General features: G+C 52.1%; 6 protein-coding genes across 6 annotated transcripts; 3 read left to right on the top strand and 3 right to left on the bottom strand.

The window, feature by feature from the left end:
• Positions 1 to 799: 799 nt before the first annotated feature.
• Positions 800 to 2,116, top strand: PG998_002326 (uncharacterized protein; the record flags this gene model as incomplete). Its single annotated transcript, XM_066869144.1, has 1 exon — positions 800 to 2,116. One exon carries the CDS (start codon positions 800 to 802, stop codon positions 2,114 to 2,116), a length of 1,317 nt encoding a protein of 438 aa, XP_066737559.1.
• Positions 2,117 to 6,320: 4,204 nt separating this feature from the next.
• Positions 6,321 to 7,818, top strand: PG998_002325 (uncharacterized protein; the record flags this gene model as incomplete). The annotated part of the gene is made up of 4 exons (XM_066869143.1): positions 6,321 to 6,720; positions 6,785 to 6,824; positions 6,884 to 7,070; positions 7,150 to 7,818. 4 exons carry the CDS (start codon positions 6,321 to 6,323, stop codon positions 7,816 to 7,818), a joined length of 1,296 nt encoding a protein of 431 aa, XP_066737558.1.
• Positions 7,819 to 8,315: 497 nt separating this feature from the next.
• Positions 8,316 to 8,843, bottom strand: PG998_002324 (uncharacterized protein; the record flags this gene model as incomplete). The annotated part of the gene is made up of 1 exon (XM_066869142.1): positions 8,316 to 8,843. One exon carries the CDS (start codon positions 8,841 to 8,843, stop codon positions 8,316 to 8,318), a length of 528 nt encoding a protein of 175 aa, XP_066737557.1.
• A 680-nt stretch (positions 8,844 to 9,523) lies between these two features.
• On the top strand, positions 9,524 to 11,953 carry PG998_002323 (uncharacterized protein; the record flags this gene model as incomplete). Its single annotated transcript, XM_066869141.1, has 3 exons — positions 9,524 to 10,499; positions 10,547 to 10,553; positions 11,362 to 11,953. The coding sequence occupies 3 exons, from the start codon at positions 9,524 to 9,526 to the stop codon at positions 11,951 to 11,953; spliced, it is 1,575 nt and encodes a 524-aa protein (XP_066737556.1).
• Positions 11,954 to 14,103: 2,150 nt separating this feature from the next.
• Positions 14,104 to 14,697, bottom strand: PG998_002322 (uncharacterized protein; the record flags this gene model as incomplete). Its single annotated transcript, XM_066869140.1, has 1 exon — positions 14,104 to 14,697. The coding sequence occupies one exon, from the start codon at positions 14,695 to 14,697 to the stop codon at positions 14,104 to 14,106; it is 594 nt and encodes a 197-aa protein (XP_066737555.1).
• Positions 14,698 to 15,761: 1,064 nt separating this feature from the next.
• PG998_002321 (uncharacterized protein) lies at positions 15,762 to 16,482 on the bottom strand (the record flags this gene model as incomplete). The annotated part of the gene is made up of 4 exons (XM_066869139.1): positions 15,762 to 15,888; positions 15,946 to 16,048; positions 16,271 to 16,408; positions 16,455 to 16,482. The coding sequence occupies 4 exons, from the start codon at positions 16,480 to 16,482 to the stop codon at positions 15,762 to 15,764; spliced, it is 396 nt and encodes a 131-aa protein (XP_066737554.1).
• Between the last annotated feature and the right edge of the window lie 1,408 nt (positions 16,483 to 17,890).

The raw sequence follows: 17,890 nt of genomic DNA, 5'->3' as shown, positions 1-17,890 counted from the left end.
TTACAGTGGGGTAGGTAGGCTACTAAGAAACAGTGAATAAGAAAGTGGAGACCCCTAGCTACTGATTTGCCGTCTCGTGGTACTAGCCCGTATAGGAAGGCGGTTCTGAGCGGCAGAAGCAACTCACACCTTTCAGGCTGGGTTCCACTGGCTATGGTTGGAAACCCACTTCTCTCTCACTCACTCTTCCAGCCTCCTCATTAAACTCCATCTTAGGTAATCCTCCTGCTTCTTTCTTTCAATCATGCACCCGTCAATCATTCACCCACCACACACTCTCTCCTTCCAAACGACGTCACCACAACATTCATCTTTCCGCAGAAACGCACATCTCTAGGCATCACCGCGCTTTTTTCAACTTCAGTTTTTGATTTGATCAAGCGCGATTGTTTGGCCGTGTCGCGTCTTGCCGGTTGAGCTGGATCAACTTGCCCGTGAACCGCACCTCCGATCAATTTGGCCAGCCTCCTACTCATCGAACTGCCGCGTCTCCTACTCCGGTTTTCTCTCCGCGTACTCATGTGTGCCGAGAAGAAGCCCGAGGAATAGACATCAAAGGCCTTCGTTGAAAGGACTGGGATCCGAGGAAGGGGACTACCATTCGGTGGTCTTCCTGCAAGCGTAACCGGCATTTGTTCCTTCTTGACCCGCTGGGGCGCGCGGGGATTGTTTGGCTCTGTTTTTGTTTATTTTTCTCATCTCTCCTCGCCAAAGTGACGGCAGTGCGTGCCTGTTCGTCTGGTAGTGGTAAGTTCGTCCTCGCAGTTGTTTACTGATGTAGTAGGAGAACCCCGTCGCCATGTCCGCCGAAGCATCAGCAGCAGCAGCAACGCCTACACCAGCTGCCACAACATCACCAACTCACGTACCGATTGACCACACGAATCATTTCAACACCAGCGGAAAGGCTGTAATCGAATGGGAAGCGCCTGGAGTTGGGTCGCAATGTCTTGTTCACCCCGATCCGCGAAATCGACATCTCACGTTCGAAGTTTGCCTTGAGAAGGATGGCCCGCAATGTTTCTCCTTCTTTCGACTGCGTGTTCCTGTCACGCATATGCACCTGCACGCCATCGTCCTGTACATACATATTCCCCCAAGTCATATATCATCTATTGAATGGACATTTGACGACGACACTGTCAACTCTGATGTGCAATCAAAACTCGGCAATAATCTTACGCGTCTTCGATTTCATCTCAAGAAACCTGCACAAGTCATCGTGCCCGACCAAGTTCCCTTGACGCCCAAAAAGCCCGCAACAGGTGCCATTTTCAAGGCGCTCGAGTCGCTAGCGACAGCTCTTAGCATGACTGTTTACCTCGAACACACCACACTGTCCAAAGCACGCCTTGCTTCTATCTCCGAAGTAATACAGTCGGGTCTCTGCCGTTCAGTCAGCCGATATGGTGATCTGCACAGACTTTACCAGGGCATGGGAGGCAGCATTCTCCCTCTCGTTGCCAACTTAAACAACCCCGACTCCGAAGTCCATGTATCAGCGCAAGCCGAAAGTCCACCATCATACTACGAGATTGGCCCTGGGCCGCCCATGCCGCCGGTGGCTCTTGGCCCCGGAAAAGAGACAGACTCCGAGAAGAGACCGTGTAAACGGCGTCGACAATGTAGCGGATCCAGTACGCAAAGTGACGATGCCTCCTCGTCGACTCACATGCCAGTGGCATTGCCGAATAAGGCCAAAGGGGAGGCGATGGCATCTATGGGAGCATTGGATGATGACGGCTTTCTTCCTCCTTGGGCCCATAGCGTCTTTGCCGAACTGGCTGAGCTGAGAGGAGTCGTCACCATGCAAGAAAAGGTTATTCAAGGCCTGCAGCAGAAGGTTATGACGCTAGAAAGCCAAGCAAAGGCGCAAGACGATGAGCACGCTGTGTTGCAGGGGCGCATGGATCAGACCGACGTCGCCATTGTTGAATTGGACGCCACATCGACACAGCAAGGGGAGTCGCTAGCTGAGCTGGAGGACGGCCTTGCTTCCTTGCAAGAGGATTGGGACTCGCTTTCTGGCCGACGCGTGCCCGAAATGGACCAGATGAGAGAGGAGCTTCGAGTAGAAATCATGGGTCGCCTTAAGAATGCGATGGAAGAACCCTGAAATACCCTGAAATACCCTGAAATCCACCCTGCTTAGAGCATTATTTGCCCTCAACAGTATCCCTCTTTCTCCGCTCTCTGGCCTGCGCTATCGCCCGAGGACTTGCTGTGGAAGCACAAACAAACCGGTGTGCGTGACAGATGGCAGAGCTGAGCAAACAACTCCCAGTGGCCCAGCTACCTGCTTTTGATGGTCGAGACACTGCGGTCGGTGCAAGAACTCGCCGCCCGGCACTTCAAGGTCGTCATTCGAGAGGCACCCATGGGAAACCGACTCCAGTCGATTAAGCACCTGCCGATGATGCACATCAGTACGCCGCTGTTGCGCTGGCCCAAACCAGGTCCAGCCACAAACCGTAGTTGTCTACTGCGACATTAGCAACTAAAAGCTGAAGAGGATGTGCGCTGACGCCAAACCCTCAAGGGATGATTCTCAAACCGCTCACCCCTGAAGACTGGTTAGAACCAAGGCACAATAATTTACCACGGTCGACGCAAAACCATTACTTAACCATTGATGGCCTTAGCCGACGCTGTTCTGGTGACTGACTTTGATCCTTCTCCGGGACGTTCTCCTGTGCCCCTGACGATGCACTCTATCTCCCGATGGACTTGGCAGACCGATTGCTTGTAAGATGCTTCCCTATTATACACAATATTGCAGCCACTACATGTATTGCATACGTACCAGCTATTAGTGAATCTAAATCAATAACCAAATGTATGTCTCATCCTCGTCCGTTGAGATTGCATATGTTTTGGGGAGAAATAGGAGCACGGCGATCACAATATGCTCTGTGCAATGTTCAGTCAGGATGTCCAATAATATACACGCTGTCCATATCCACAAGACATGTATTTTCTCTTTCGGCATGAGAGGAAAGGCCGTGGTAAAGCAGCCTTATCGAAGCTAGGGACAATGGGTTGACGGCCAATCTTTCTATGGTAAGTGAAGCTTGCGTCGCATATTTGTAATGACTTTTTTCGATCCACGCCAGCCGAGGCCTCTTAATATCCTGCCTCTGCTCCCCTCGGCCTCAACGAGATTTTGTAATCGATGACTAATACAAGTTGACAAACTTTCAGAAGCCGATGTTGAATGCCTGTCGACGATCTATCACCGCTCCCTGCTGTGTCGAATCCAGGAGTTTTCGTCCTCAGCAACTATTGGCAACAAAGAGCATGGTCCATTTGGACTTAAGAATGATGAAGGTATCTTCAGCAAAGGGACGGCCACTTTTGCAAGGCGTTATGGGGGAGAGTCCTGCATCACATGAAATCGCGTATGCAGCCCATATCGACAGATATATATTCAAAGCGAGAAGCACGAAAGGAAAAACCACCGGGCTCAAAGTGGCATCTACTGTGGAAAGCCGAGTTGCCTCGGCAGTGTCTACTGCTGTATCGCTATTGTCATCGTCTTGCTCACACCCAATAATAACAATGAGCATCAACTTTGGTGTCTCGCTATAACCCTCAACGCCCTCATGGAAGTGCTGGTGACATTTGTCCGAGCATTGCGGATGGCCTCAGTCAGTGCTGGAATGGGACAAACAAGTTGACTGCATATATCTGTGAGATGTCTTTAGACCACTTTCAACGTTTAGAAAACTCAAGCTGGGGGCATCTACTACATTTGACCAGTGGTCGTAAGGGTATCCCAGACGTGTTGATTCCAAACTTTCGGTCAAGTTCACCCCTGCTAAGTCTTTTCTTCTCGTTCTCCTTGGCAGGCTAGTCACAACCAATCCTCTGCCATGGGCCGCTCATATGCGTCCTCGTACTTGGCGTACGTGAGATGGGAGCGGCTCATGTTGCTCCTCTTCGAGCTCGTCGCTGGCCTCCTTATTTCATCACCGTAAGGGTGGAAATGAGGCGAAAGAACATTGTGTCCATGATGAGTGGAATACTGGCCGCTTTCTTTTTCGGCATCGATCCTTTGCCGGTGCTACGTGGCAACGACTATAATAAACATAACTTGGAAGATGAAGATCAACAACTGATGAATGAGTTCTGTCAGGGCGAGGGCGAGGACGGAGGCCTACTGGTCGCTACGAGGATAACATTTGCACGATGAAAATAACGTCGATTTCCTTTAACAACTTACTTGAAGAACTATATAATTGATAAAGCTTCATCAGTACAGCCAACTTGTCTTTGTGACAGCGATCAGAGGTTGACCAAAGATTCAATATTGCTTGAAAGGCGAGGTATTGGTAGGAAGGTTACTCAACTACTCGCATTGAGTTGGTCAAAATGTATGTCATATCCTCTTCTACTCTAATGTGAGTGCTGACTCCGACTCCGGCGAAGAGCATTGCAAACGCCTGGCCACACCTACTGACTTCGGTAGAATTTCGTTCGGGTTCCGAGCATATCCCTTCCACTGCGTGTATATTTTACTTTCTGTCAGGCGATGGCCAGCCGCTAGTTACAGTATGTATAGAATGCCTTCTACGTTTGCTCTAGTGCCTCTGTCTAATGCAGCCTCGAAGGTAGTATCTCCTGAAAATCTCTAGGCATTGGAAGTATATCTCCACAGTCTCATATATGAGCTGAACCATGATCCTTCCCAATATATTTACCTACCTTAAGTCATACAAAGTGTCCTAGTGCCGATGCTTGAGTCATGCCCGGAAAGCCGCTCCCGTCCGCTATGGGGGAATAACAAAGAATCGGTAGGGCTTCCGAACACCGACCATAGCCATCAATCGAGTCACTCGAAGCTCAATTCTTCATTTGGCATCCCCAGCATAACACATTACATGCTTTTGCCGACACTACTTTGGTTGGGAGATGTGTAGATGCCCGAAACTGGTGATAGCCCGAAACAAGCGATCGCCCGCTCTAATATACATCGGTATTTACAAACACCAAGTCAGGGAAGTAAGAACTTACCACCCAGCCCTGAGACTGAACGATGAACGGCCCGACACGTCAATAAACAAACGACCAGCCGATCAGCTTCACAGGGATCAACTGTAACAACGGCTTGCCGCATATAAGTCCGTCCTGTATCGGCAATAAACTGACATGAATACCAGGTTCTTAGTAACCCCCGCCCTCATACAGGGAGACACATGGCTTCTAAATTAAATTGTTCTTGATAGGAGCATTTGATTGGCTACATATATCGACGTTGCTACGCTGTGAACCACGAGGGCCACATTTGCGTAACGGGCTAAGGTTGCTGTAAGGTAACATCCAACTGAAATTTCAGCGGCCGGTAATGTTACACTGGCCGATCCGTTCCAGGATCCCGGGTCTTCGAGAATCTCCTGGCAGCGATTGCGTTGCCTAATACGAAGCACAGCGTTTCATCGCCGTATATCACTGGCAAAGCATTCCGCTCATGAAATGAAGATTGTATATCTCGGTCGCTGCTATTGACAGCGATGTCGAAGGTCGAATTTCATAGGGAGACGGCATGTTTTGTACGGATGAAAATCATGGCCCCCTGAGCTGAACAGCAACGAACGACAACTGACAAGAATCCTATCCCATGACACCTTTGGGATGCATTAGCCGAAACGCCAGGTGTAGCTGCGGCAAAAGAAAAGTTTGCAACTGAGGTTCGTCATGGACCAGGGCATTTCGCCATCGGAATCCCACAGATCTGGTGGCGACCCCTGTTCCCTGGCGGGACCCCACCGGGGATGACTTCCACTTGCACACAGACTGTGGGGATCTTCGAGGGGATCCAATGATAGAACGACCGGCTCCGCGACGGAGGAAGGGAGGCCCCGTAGGCACTTCCCAAACATGCTACCCTTGAACCTCTGAGCTGACAAGATGGTCGTGGTGGGGTTTCGGCAGTTCGTCCGACATGTAGGACCGGGGCCGATGGGCTGCGCATGTACGAAACTCGATAAATAGACAGCTGCCGGTCTGCTCTATATTGTCCAGCCTTTGGCATCTGAGCCCGTCGTGAAAAGGTTTGCATACGCCATTTGAGATCTGGTCCGGGCTACCAGCGTTTTCTTCCGTATTTTTCTCTTTTAACTCGACGGTTCCGGACAGTCTCCTATTACCCTTACAAGCCCGTGTCCAGCCACATTCTACTAATTCCAAAACTATTCTGTACTGTACTACTTGTTTCTTAAGCTTCAGAGCTCTCTTTCTATACCACTGCACATGGTCAAGACCTGCAGTAGTTGCATTCTATTCGAAAGCAGTCAGGTACACCACACCAAGTTATAGGCACCATGGCTGTCACCGACGACCATGTCCTCGCCGCCCTGTTCGCGGGTTTCTCCGTTGGCTTCGGCTGGTTCACGGCCTGGGAGGCCATCAAGCAGACGCGGCGCATCAAGAACCCGCTCCGGAGCACCTACATCTACATGGTCTGGGGCGAGCTCATCTCCAACATCCCCATCGGCGTCCTCGGCTGGTTACTCCTCGACGGCAAACTTCCGCTGTCTCTCCCCGTGCTCTTCATGGTGCTGTTCTTCTGGGTGTTTGAGACCCAGCTGCAGCCGCAGATCGTCATCAACCGGATCGGCATCATCGCCGAGTCCCAGAAGACCGTCACTTGGGTCAAGTGGGGCACCGTCGTCTTTGTCGGCCTCATCAACATCTCTGTCTTCGTCATTTGGATCCCATCCCGTATGTTTTCTCTCCCTCCGATGCCGTGGCTATGAAATGGGAAAGCTGACTCGGCATATCTCAGACGTTCAACCGCCACCTAGCGATGAGACACTACTTGGATGGTGAGTCATAACAGACAACCCCAACGCACCGTAGTTACTGGAGCTAACTGGTTTCTCAGGATGGTCGAAATCAACAAGGTCTGGGATCGCATCACCAAAGTCCTGATTCTCGTTCTTGATGCGGGTCTGAACGCGTGGTTCGTCAGCGTCGTGAAGAAAAGATTGGTGAAACAGCATCGACTTGTCAAGTACAAGCCCCTAATCACTTTTACCAACCAGATGATGGTTATTGCCATCTTGATGGATGTAAGTAGCTTTCCCTACCCACCGCTCCTAGCTTTTCTTCGATTCCTCTGCCATGTTTTACTTACACAACTTTACGTAGGTCTGCCTTGTGATCCTTCTATCCCTCCCCAACGAGTTGGTCTATATTCAGTTCCATCCCTGTGCGTACTTCGTGAAGCTGCATATCGAGATGTCCATGGCGAGCCTCATCACGCGCCTTGCCCGCGGCCAGCCCGCCAACGATTTTGCCGACAGCGGTTACGGCATGTCATCGGAATCGCAACGGCAGCGGGACACGTACAACAACTACCTGGCGGGCCCGCAACTGTCCGGGGCCAAGGATATCGAGCTGGCAGCCGTGAGCGCTGGCAAGGACGGCAGCAAGGCACAGAGCACACCCACCACCAGCCATTCTGCCGCACCAGCCGCTGCGGCCAACGACAACGATAATGGCGGCGTCAAAAGCTTTGCGCGGCGCCTCTCTCGTACTGCGGCGGACATGATTCTGCCGCCGCGCTATGACGAAAGCAACAAGTCACAACACCAGCAGACGATGAGCCAGGACCGAAGCTACGAGGGCACGGGACACCAACACCACAGCAGCGTGAGCCGGCGTTCCATGCGGAGGCCGTCCTTATCGAGTTCGGTGCACGGGCTGGGCCGCACGCGCTTCGGGTACGGCGATGACGAGGAGGTCTCGCTCACGAACCACGCGGGGCAGGCAGGGGTGACCAGAGTAGACAAAAGGAAGAAGAGAGACGGGCGATAACGCCGCTTCCACTTATACCAAAACGGTGGGATCAGACGCCGATGGGCTCGAGGAGGCCTTCGGTGAGTCGCTGAGCTTGTGTAGGATAAACGTGTATTATGTCAGTGTATCTTTAATAGCGGTTCGGTAATTTCATGATACTTTGGTTATTTCTAATCTGTAATATTCCACAAGAATCGGCCCCTACTTTGTGCTTGGGCTGGCTGCCCCTGGACTTGGTCTCAAGGTACGCTATGTCTTTCCATATTACATGCAACTCTACCGACGGGCTTGCTCTCAAGGAACCTCTAGATTCTGAGGGGTTTGAACTGTTCTGGCATGTCCGTAGCACTTGTTCCGTTGCGTGCCAGTTCGACCCTAGATGCAAATTGGTTAGTAAAAGCACATGGCGTAGTACGAGCGTGAATTTCAAACAGAAAGAATTATTTTAATCGTCTTCATGGGGACATCGGAATTGGAGCAACCGTAGCTTACTGCGAAGTTGTTAGCTGGGGTGTTTACTGGTATTTATGGACAATTGGGAGATGATGCCTTACCATTTCGTTTACAACATCCTCCTCCAAAGCACCGATTTTATACCTGGTGCCATCGGCCAGGATGAGCTCCTCCGCCTTCTGCGTTGCCACGCACGCCTTGGCGCCGGCCGCAGCCGTGTTTTCTGCGCCAGGACAGGTAAGGGAACTTAGGTCTCGCTTCTTAGAGCCAAACTCGTAGCGGGTCCCCGTGAAGGGACCACCGCCGGGCGCGGGGCTGAGGCAGAGGAAGTTGGTGTTGCTGGCGGTGCGACGGACGCCGAAGTTGGAGCAGCCACCGCCCGACCTGCCCTCGGCCGAGATGGTCCAGTCGGTGGGGATGCCGCGATAGCCGATGGTGTTGGCGCCCCCCACCGTGCAGCAGAAGCCCGGGTTCATGTTGCGGCAGACGGTGGCGGGGCCGTCGCAGTTGCCGCCCAGGTGGAAGTAGCCGTCGATTGCTGAGACGGAAGTGGCAGCGAGGCTGAGGAGAAGAATCTGGGGGCTATACATTATGATGGTTTTGGGAACGAGCAGGCTAGGTCGGGGAACAAGTAAAGGGGGTGACGGAGGAACGAGCAAGACAACTAAGCCTAGGGGAAAACTGTTGCCCTTTATGGTTGGATTTCTTGCCAAGCGTAAGGGATCACGGACGCCATATGGGACAGATGCTGCACAGTTCGTATGAAGGCCCCTATAGCGCGTTGCATTGTGGAAACATCATACCGCTAACCGGCGCAGTGCCAACTCAGCCCCCAGGTTTACTTGAGGAATAGTAAGCAAACGCCCTTGTCAGCTATGCCGAGACGGAGACTCATGACGGCCGGATGCTCGGCCTTGTGACGATCAGCATAATACCGGTAGGCAGCAACCGTCTGCAGGCGGTCAATATTACATCGAAATAACACTGCAAGGCTGGCTTCGAAACTGTAGACACATATAAGCCGCAGAAGGATATCCATGGTAATGACTGGGGATGCCAAGACCAAACCAAAACGAAACACGTTGCTGCATAAATTGTCTGCGTCTTTGATTGGCTCAATAGTACTTTGTAGGCTGTGTGAAGCAAGGTGGGATGACTGAGATATCCCCTCACACCCCTGAACACCCCGCCTATGCAACTTCACTCAACGTCGCTTCAGTCATGCTTTAATGGCCCCATCGCTTTTCCAAAGTCGATAGTCACTATCAAAATGCACGTCCTCAGTACCCTCAGAGCTCCAGTCGCGGATGGAGCATCTGAGGCTGTCTCTACAGATGATGCAGCCTCCCTTCCATGGGAGTCACTGGTCCGCCGAAGTATAGCTGCGTGGAAGCCACCTACGAGTCCGAAGTATCCGCATTTCGAGGACGTACTGCGAAGATACACCAGCATGGAACAGTACCTCTGCGAGGCGCCAATGGGCCCCATGTTCTATTTCTTTCAACGCAGAGAGTCGTTCCTGTCCAAGAAGAGAATGCCCAAGTGGAGCCGAGACAACCTGGAGGACTATATCCTCCTTCCTGCTGCGGACGGTTATGTCACCCGGGATGAGTGTTTCTTCGTCAGCCACTTCTGGCATTCTGCGGAGCATCCGGACCCCGATGGAACATATCTGCGCCTTCATCAGGATTGCCTCGGGCAACAGCCTTGGTCGTACATTTGGGTCGACTGGACGTGCCTGCCCCAGCACCCTCGGAGTCCGGAGGAGGAGGCATATTTCACTCGGGCATTGCAGACCATGTCCGCCATAATTCGAGAGGCGGGGTTCTCGTACTTCTACCCTACATTCGAACCACGGCTATGGATCCTGTACGAGATAGCAGAGTATACGCTGACAGCCACCAACCGCCTTGCCGTGACCCCAGACATCAAGGGATTTGCTGAGCACGTCCGCGAGATGCTGCATGTAGGAGTCCGTCCGACTCTGGAGAGGCATGGTTATAGGTGCACGTACGACGGCGATCGAGACTTCCTCATCTCCTGGCTCGAACTCCTTGTTCTTCTGAGAAAACATGTCATGGATATCTCTGATGTCAGACGCATACTGGACCTGCAGACCTGGTCGCCCACTTTGATATCGATTTGGCACCATACATCGGATGGGCTTTTGTCTGTCTACCGGTTCGAGGGCGTTTTTGAATTCGCTGGGGAGCGGCACGAATTCACCCCGTTCCCGAAATGGGTAGGTTGGTACTGTCAAAATGACACTTTGGCTTTGACTGACATAGCACAGGTGAATGGTAAATTTGTCACTCGTGAGGATTCTAAAACGAGGCAAAGTCAACGATGAGCTCGATGTTGAATGAGAGACTTATGAAATGGAGAAGGTCGTCGGCTTTTGAAGTGCTTGTTATAAGCAAAGCGGCTCTGGCGGCACACTTTACAATGCTGACTTCCTGATAAAAGTGCTGACCGCTCAGCCTTTCTTGGCAATCCACTTCTTGGATATTGGCGCGTGAGATTTTGGGGGCGGGTATTTCGACCAGCTTGTGTAGCAGCCGCTGGGTTGGATACAGGACGAGCATCGCATGTAGCCAAGGAAACTAATGTTACGAGATAAAATAAGCTGCAGAGACGCGGCGTATCCCAAGCGTCGCATTTGTCCCATCTCCAATTCTGCACCAGGAGCTAGAACTCTTTATGCTCATTCTTTTCTTCTTTACCATCTCGCAACAACCCAGAACATGGTATACACGCCTAAAAGATGCTGACAACTTTGAACCTGGCAACGACATGCTTCGATCAAAACTGGTTGAATAAGGCGCCGACAGAGACTGGACTAGGCGGCCCTTATTTCGGAAATCCACATGATCCGAGTTGCTGGCCCGGTACTCACAACCCCGACTCGGCCATCTCTCTAACGAGCTGCCCCGTCGGATACACAAGCGCGTGCGCAACCGAGGTGGATGTCGATCGATCCATTACGGGGTTTCAATGCTGTCCAAGGTGAGAAGCCAATGCAAATCCCAACGCAGTGGCCGAGACGCCGTTGAATCGGGTAGCTAACTAACCTACCGGCGCGCACTCGTGCGCACTGGGTGATTTCAGCTCTGCGGTATGTGACGGTGGCCACTTTCGCTGCACTGTGAAGCTCCCGGATGCCGTTGTGCTCACGGCGCAATACATGGATGGCAACGGCCAGACCATGACCACGACGGTCACCAAAGTCCGTGGCATGAACGCCCACGGCATCAAGGCACGATTTCACACGTCCGAACTCCTACCTAGCCAGACACCTTCCTCGGAGACGACACCAGCACCACCCACCCTACCCACCTCCGACACTCCCCCGGTCGCCATCGCCGCTGACGGGCACAAGCTCACCGGCGGCGCCGTCGCGGGGATAGCCACTGGGGCCGCGCTTGGCGGATTCGCACTAGCCGTCGCAGGTTTCCTCCTCTGGAGAAAACGGCATCGTATGGGAAGGAGGGGCGGCGAAAAGTTGATAAGACAAGAGACTCCGGACCAGCATGCAGCGCAGCAAGATTTCGCACAGGCAACGGGGAGTAATTCCGGTATGCCATGGAAGGAGGAAGATAACGCAAACTACGTAAAGCCACCACCTAACAGCCCACCGCCGGCGGAGTTGCCTGCGTTTCGGGAGCGTGGGGAGCTCGATGCTGTTGGATATCGGAGTTGAAATTGTATCGTAATAGAGCTATAAGTGGCCGGGTTTGCCACAGGGGTGGACTTGGTGACGATTAGGATTAAAACAACTGTCTATCTACGTCGGGACCGTGATCATCATCGTGATCATGGCCATTAGGGATGGAGTAATAGAAGAAACCATGCTAATTATTGTTATAGGTAAGATTTCTACAGATAAGAAGCCCCACGGTTTGATAAAAGGGCGTATATACCCCTTTCATATATGTACCGCCGACTATACCGCTATTCAGTACCGCTAAAGGACGATTGACGGGTCTTTTTCAAAATGGCCAATTATGCGGCCTTCACCCCAGCGGCTACAAGGACCAGTTCTGGGGGTGGCGGTGATTTGTATCGCACATCTACTCTTATGTTAGGTGTAAGCTGTTGCGCCTCTACATTGTGGCGTTGAAGCAGGCTATCTATCAGCGTTGCACCCTTTCCTGCAGGTCTTGGCATATAACCCATACCCTCTCTATCTCTGGCACTGATTGCAGTGACTCTTGGCACTCAGCCTGATCAGACTTTACAGTCGTGCATAAAAGGCGTCGAAGGCGTTCATTTACCATATTATGTGCTCTATTCTATTCAAATTGTTCTTTTCGTGTAAGATGGAGACATATCAATAGTGCAGAAGTTAGAAGGCGCATTCTATCTCCTGATACGTCAGAATTACTTTCAACTTGGCCATTAAGGGTATTAATAGGAGAGATAGACTGGCAAGTCGATCACACAAATGACGCACTTGTGGACTCAGCCGTGCGAACACTTGGCGTGGGTCACTTCGGAAACCAATTCGAATTTGGAAGGCTTCGCAAAAGCTGCAATTCGTTCGCTCGCAATATCGGCCTTCTTAAGGGGAACCTCTGGGTCATGGACGCAAACCAGCTGCTCATGGCTCGAGAGATCGGCATTATCGACAAGCTACCTTTTCTCGCCTCTGACGATTTGGACGATCGAAACAAGCAAGACTTATTTCTCAAGCTAATAGCTATAGGTCAAACCAGCTGGTTCACCATAGATATCAATGTACGATGGAGTCGACATCTTTCAGTATCTCTCCTTGAGCTGATGGTCTTTGCATTTGCTACATGCACCGTTTTTACGTACCTTTTGCTTCTAGAGAAACCGAATAACGCAACTTATACTATAACAATCCCGGCAACTCGCCATCCAAGAACGGCGCGTGAGATAACTCGACTGGCTTTGGCTGGTCCAATGGTTCAGGGTTGGCCACGGAAGTCGATCTGGATCCCGAATAATGCGTTGCATTTGGATTTCGACATGGGCAATTCGAAATTAAACGGGGCTCGACAACGCACAATATACGCTGCCGCCGCTTCTCTTCTCATATTTGGCCCCATCCATTGTATTGGGTAGAATTACAAGTTCCCTACAGACGTGGAGAGGGTAATGTGGCACGCAAGTTCTATCACCACAGCAGGCGCTATTCCAACTGCCGCCGTGTTCAGCATGCTCTTTGGTCAGATTCTGCCAGGATTTGAAGCGTTTATCGTTCTGTTGCTTGGTGTACTTTTTATGGCATCACGAATGTTCATTTTAGTCGAAGTCTTCCGATCTTTGGCTTACCTGCCTCGGATGTATTCACAACGACATGGGCGTCTGAGATACTGCATGGGTAATTGTCAAGGAGGACACACCAAGGAAGCGAAAATACGAACTAAAAGGTGTTGCAGGAATAACAGGGACGGAAGATTTAGTCTTCAGTTTCCTTTGTCTGTATATAGCATTTACATCGTCCTCTCCAATATATTCAGATCTTTCTATCGGATAGCACTTACTTGCACCACCTGTTTGAACGCATCTCCCGTGTAACAAATGATATTTATCAACATAAGGCCATTTGAAGTTTACTGTGTTTGGAGATTATTATGATTATTATTCAGTTAGTCTATGTGCGTCGTCGGTCGTCGTCATCGTCATCATTAGGAAAAGTGTAGAAACCCCGCTATGCAATGCCAAACCCACCCAACTCCTTGCCGGCTCCCAAGTAGTAAAGCTACTTCTATGCACTCATGTCTCTCTTCTTCCCCGCTTAGTTCTCATTGGCGTCGGGCACCTGGTTCGCTCGCACGGTGACGGGTTTGCAGGCGGCGTCGAAGGCGGTGGCGCCGTGGTAGGTCAGGACGTTCTGGCGCGGGGGTTGCCCTGGGGGTAGTCGCAGAGGGCCCAAGCCTTGGTGAAGTCCGAGTCGGATGCGCCGACGAGGTAGTTGGTCTCGCCGGCGGCGAAGTCGCCGCCCGTGTACTCGCCGTAGAAGGCAAGCCCGCCAAAGCTGGGCGTCTGCACGCCCTGCTGGAAGGTCAGGGCGGCGGGCGGCGGCGACGCCTCGGCCGACTGCGGGCTCGCGTTGCTCCACTGCATCGTCTGCGACCCCGGGCATCCCGTAGGGCTTGTGCACAGCAGCGGCGAGTAGGCGTACAGCTGGGTGCCGTAGTGGTTGCCGACCAGGGTGTAGTTGGCGCGGGGGCCCGGGCCCGCGTACTCGGGCTCGACGGCCGACAGGCCCAGCGTGGTGAAGTCCAGGAAGGTCGGGACCAGGTACAGCTGCTTGCCGCCATCGACGGGGTCGGCGGTCAGGTAGAATGGCTTGCTCGGGTCGACGCCGTAGACAGTCTTGGGGATGTGAGGGCCCTTGCTCTGGCGCACGCCGATTGGCGAGGCGGAGGCCAGGCCGGCAAGTGCGGGGAGGAGGAGGAGGGTGGAGAAGATCATGGTAGATAAGTTTTGGAGAGGAGACAATTAAGTATTATCAGTAATGTACTGGGTTATTGAATTGAGGCGGTTGTGTTTTGAATGGGCTGTTGAGTGAAGTAAACAAACGATGTGTGAGGGCGATGGTGGGGTTTTATATATAGACTTTTTGTTGAGTGGGCTCGTGAGTTTGCGGCACGGCAGACAGGGCGCAGGTGGCCCAGCCATTCGATGATGATGATGATGATGATGGCGATGGCGGTGGTTTGATTTTGGTGATGCCGACCAGGCCGGGGCGGGTTGGGAAGGGAATGGAAAGTGGCTGGGGGGGGTCTTTCCTCTCGGCTCGATTGGGGATATATTTAGGACAATCCGTATTTTGTCTCGGGCTAGTGATGTAATGAAAGGCCACTAGAGAGACACTGCAGATTAGGCGGCACCCGCCCAGAACCCGCCAACCCAACCGCTTAGAACCCGCCTAGCCCGCTAACCATCCACCATCCAGCGAGGGGTTCACGGTTCACTCTTTTGGCGGGGCTTCCCGCTGATCATTCATCACTGGCAGATACGAGAAAATCAAAATGCCATGGGGTGAAATACGGCATTCGGCAGTAATACGGGTTTCTTTCTGACGTAACCGAGATGCTTACTACTACTTCCTGTCTTTAGCCTTTTTACATTACGAGACAGCCATCGTTCTCTCTATTATCTACCATTCCCAGCGCTGACCCCCCATGCCCCGAAGCCCGACAGCGAATGGGCGAAATGCTGATGTGAGATATCCGCCGAGTGTTTAGGCAGCCCCGGCTCCAGCCCTCCTGCCAACGCACGACTCCGCCTCTCCTCCCCAGCCCGTATTCGTCGCCCATCACACTGGCGGCTTTTGCGCGCGTTCCTGGTTGAAGCGTTGGACAATCGCCGGGGGCCTATACTGATGGTTATCTCCCCACTGCTCCCCGTGAAGATGATTGTAGAACCTCGGTGGCCGTCTCGGGGGATGGCGGTGGGGCACCCGCTCTTTTTTGGTCCAGTCTACGGACAAGGCTGCGAAGCCCCCGGGGAATTGCATTGCTCTTGCTTGTTGCTTATACATCTGCACCTGCATCCTCGCCACCGGAAGGAACGCATTTATCACCATGAAAGAAGTTGCCCTTCTCATTGGATTGGGCACCGGCTGTACCAGACCGGCCGCGGCGCGAGCAGGGCCCGCCCCTGGAAACACAACACCGGTCATGTTCATACCTGGAACCTCGAATTCCTGCAACATACGGAGAAGCATAGCCGAGTATGGAATAGGTGCCGGGGGTAGAGTTGTTATCAGGCGGCTGTCGGGGCGGTGTGCCCTGTTGACCCTCGCCGTCAGTAGGGATATCTTTGGGCCAATAGTCTCAAAAGGTCACTTACCAGCCGAGAGACTCATCTAGCGCTTGGTTTGGGTTGGGACACGGGTTGTTTGCGTCCCAAAGCGGCACATGTGTCATGGCCATGGAACGCAAGATGCAGCCTAGCCCATATACGTCTTCCCAAGCTATGGCATTCTGGTGAAAGGAGCCTGGCCTGATGCCGTTCAATATTGATTCCCCTGCGAAAGCACAATGATCCCAATTGCCGATTTGAATTGTTGGGAAAGCGTTTTTGACCTGTCCAAACCGGCCAGGCCGTCCCGCTCCGCGGTTTTCGTAATGTATATATACGTTGCGAGGGTACTGCGAGTATTCGTTGTCAATGCAAGCTAGGGCGTTGGTATAGGCGGGGAATCATTCAAACGCCAGACTCACCAGCATTCGATGACAGACTGTTCTCCATTGTGGCTGCCCTGGCGCCGGTGCAGGATAGGGACCTGTGCCCGCTGGTGCTGGGGCTCCCCCTCTTCCTTGATTAAAATGCATGAAAGCCAAAGCCTCGCCTATCTGCTCAAGCACGTGCCTAATGTGGCCTGTCAGCCCGTCTTCAACTGAAGGGAATTCCAAGATGCATGCGCGTCTCTTACTTACCATATAAAGGACTCCGGCACTTGGCGTTGAGCCGCGGCGTAACACTGGATCAAATTCCACAGAGACCCCCCGTTGCAATACCTTTCATATGGCTGTCAGCCTCGCTGTCCATCAAGGGAGAAACACGTAGGAGAAAGTCTCATTACTCGAAAAACATAGACCAGCAATCGAGGCCAAGTGCTAATCCCACGTCCTGACTCTGAACTATCTCGGCGTACACGAGTTTAGGGAAATATGGCTCATCGGGGAGGATATAAGCAGGGACTAATATATTCGGATCAACTGCTGGAGCTGGAGCTGGACCTGGTGGATTGTTCAACAGCGGTCGATAGGAACTAATACTGTGAATCCCCCACGTCAGCAGCTGGCTCTTTTCTAAACACCCTTTACCATTCGCAAATACGTAGGTTATTCATAACTCTCTTACCGAAACGGCTCGGGTCTGCGGATAAGGTGGTGGTATAAGAATATCGATATTTTGTTGACGTATATTTTGCCATCTTCGAGCGACTGGACAAGGGTGTCTTTGCAATCCAGGTTAGCCCACGCCCATGTCCTAGGCTACGATACTACTTCGGATTCTCTGTCATGTAATGGTAACAACTCACCGAAGCGCCAGGGATTGTTGCTTCGCACAGTTCTAACGTATAGGAACCCCTTTCGCTTGAATGCGTGGGTGGTAGCATCTGTTGTCGCCGCAGGAACATGGTCATCGGGGCCCCATGGCAGATATAGGCCGCGGAAATTGTATATGTCAGTTGCGCGACCCGTCATCTTCGGTGGGATATGCCCTCGCCGTTAGTGGGAGGGTCTTGGGTAATATGCGAGGCGTAAGTCAGTCGAGATTCCTTTTTTGGACACTCTCGGTCATGCTTTGAGAAATTTGATAGCCTGCGGCTGATATCCAATGGAGAATTGGAGCATACGAAACTACATGCTGAGACCCTGACCTTTGTTGTGCGAACCGTGATGAGGGACGCCGCACTGAAAACGGCGCGAGTGGGAGTTTTCATCACGCTGGTTCTTTGTTAGGTATCCTTCACAACAACAAAGGCCACCACGCTTTTGAACAGTAGATAGAAGAATGCGTTTCTTTTATTGTAAGTCGGCCCGAAAGGGAAATTGTCTATTATCCTAGCTCTTTATTTGAAAACTTGATAACATACCAGATCATCATAGCTGATGATAGGGGCGGACATCCGGGCACGAGTTACAGAGTT

This window comes from Apiospora kogelbergensis (genome assembly GCF_038363985.1).
Source record: "Apiospora kogelbergensis strain CBS 113332 chromosome Unknown utg000001l_segment0_segment0, whole genome shotgun sequence".
NCBI lineage: Eukaryota > Fungi > Ascomycota > Sordariomycetes > Amphisphaeriales > Apiosporaceae > Apiospora > Apiospora kogelbergensis.
This window is presented reverse-complemented; position numbering and strand designations above follow the sequence as displayed.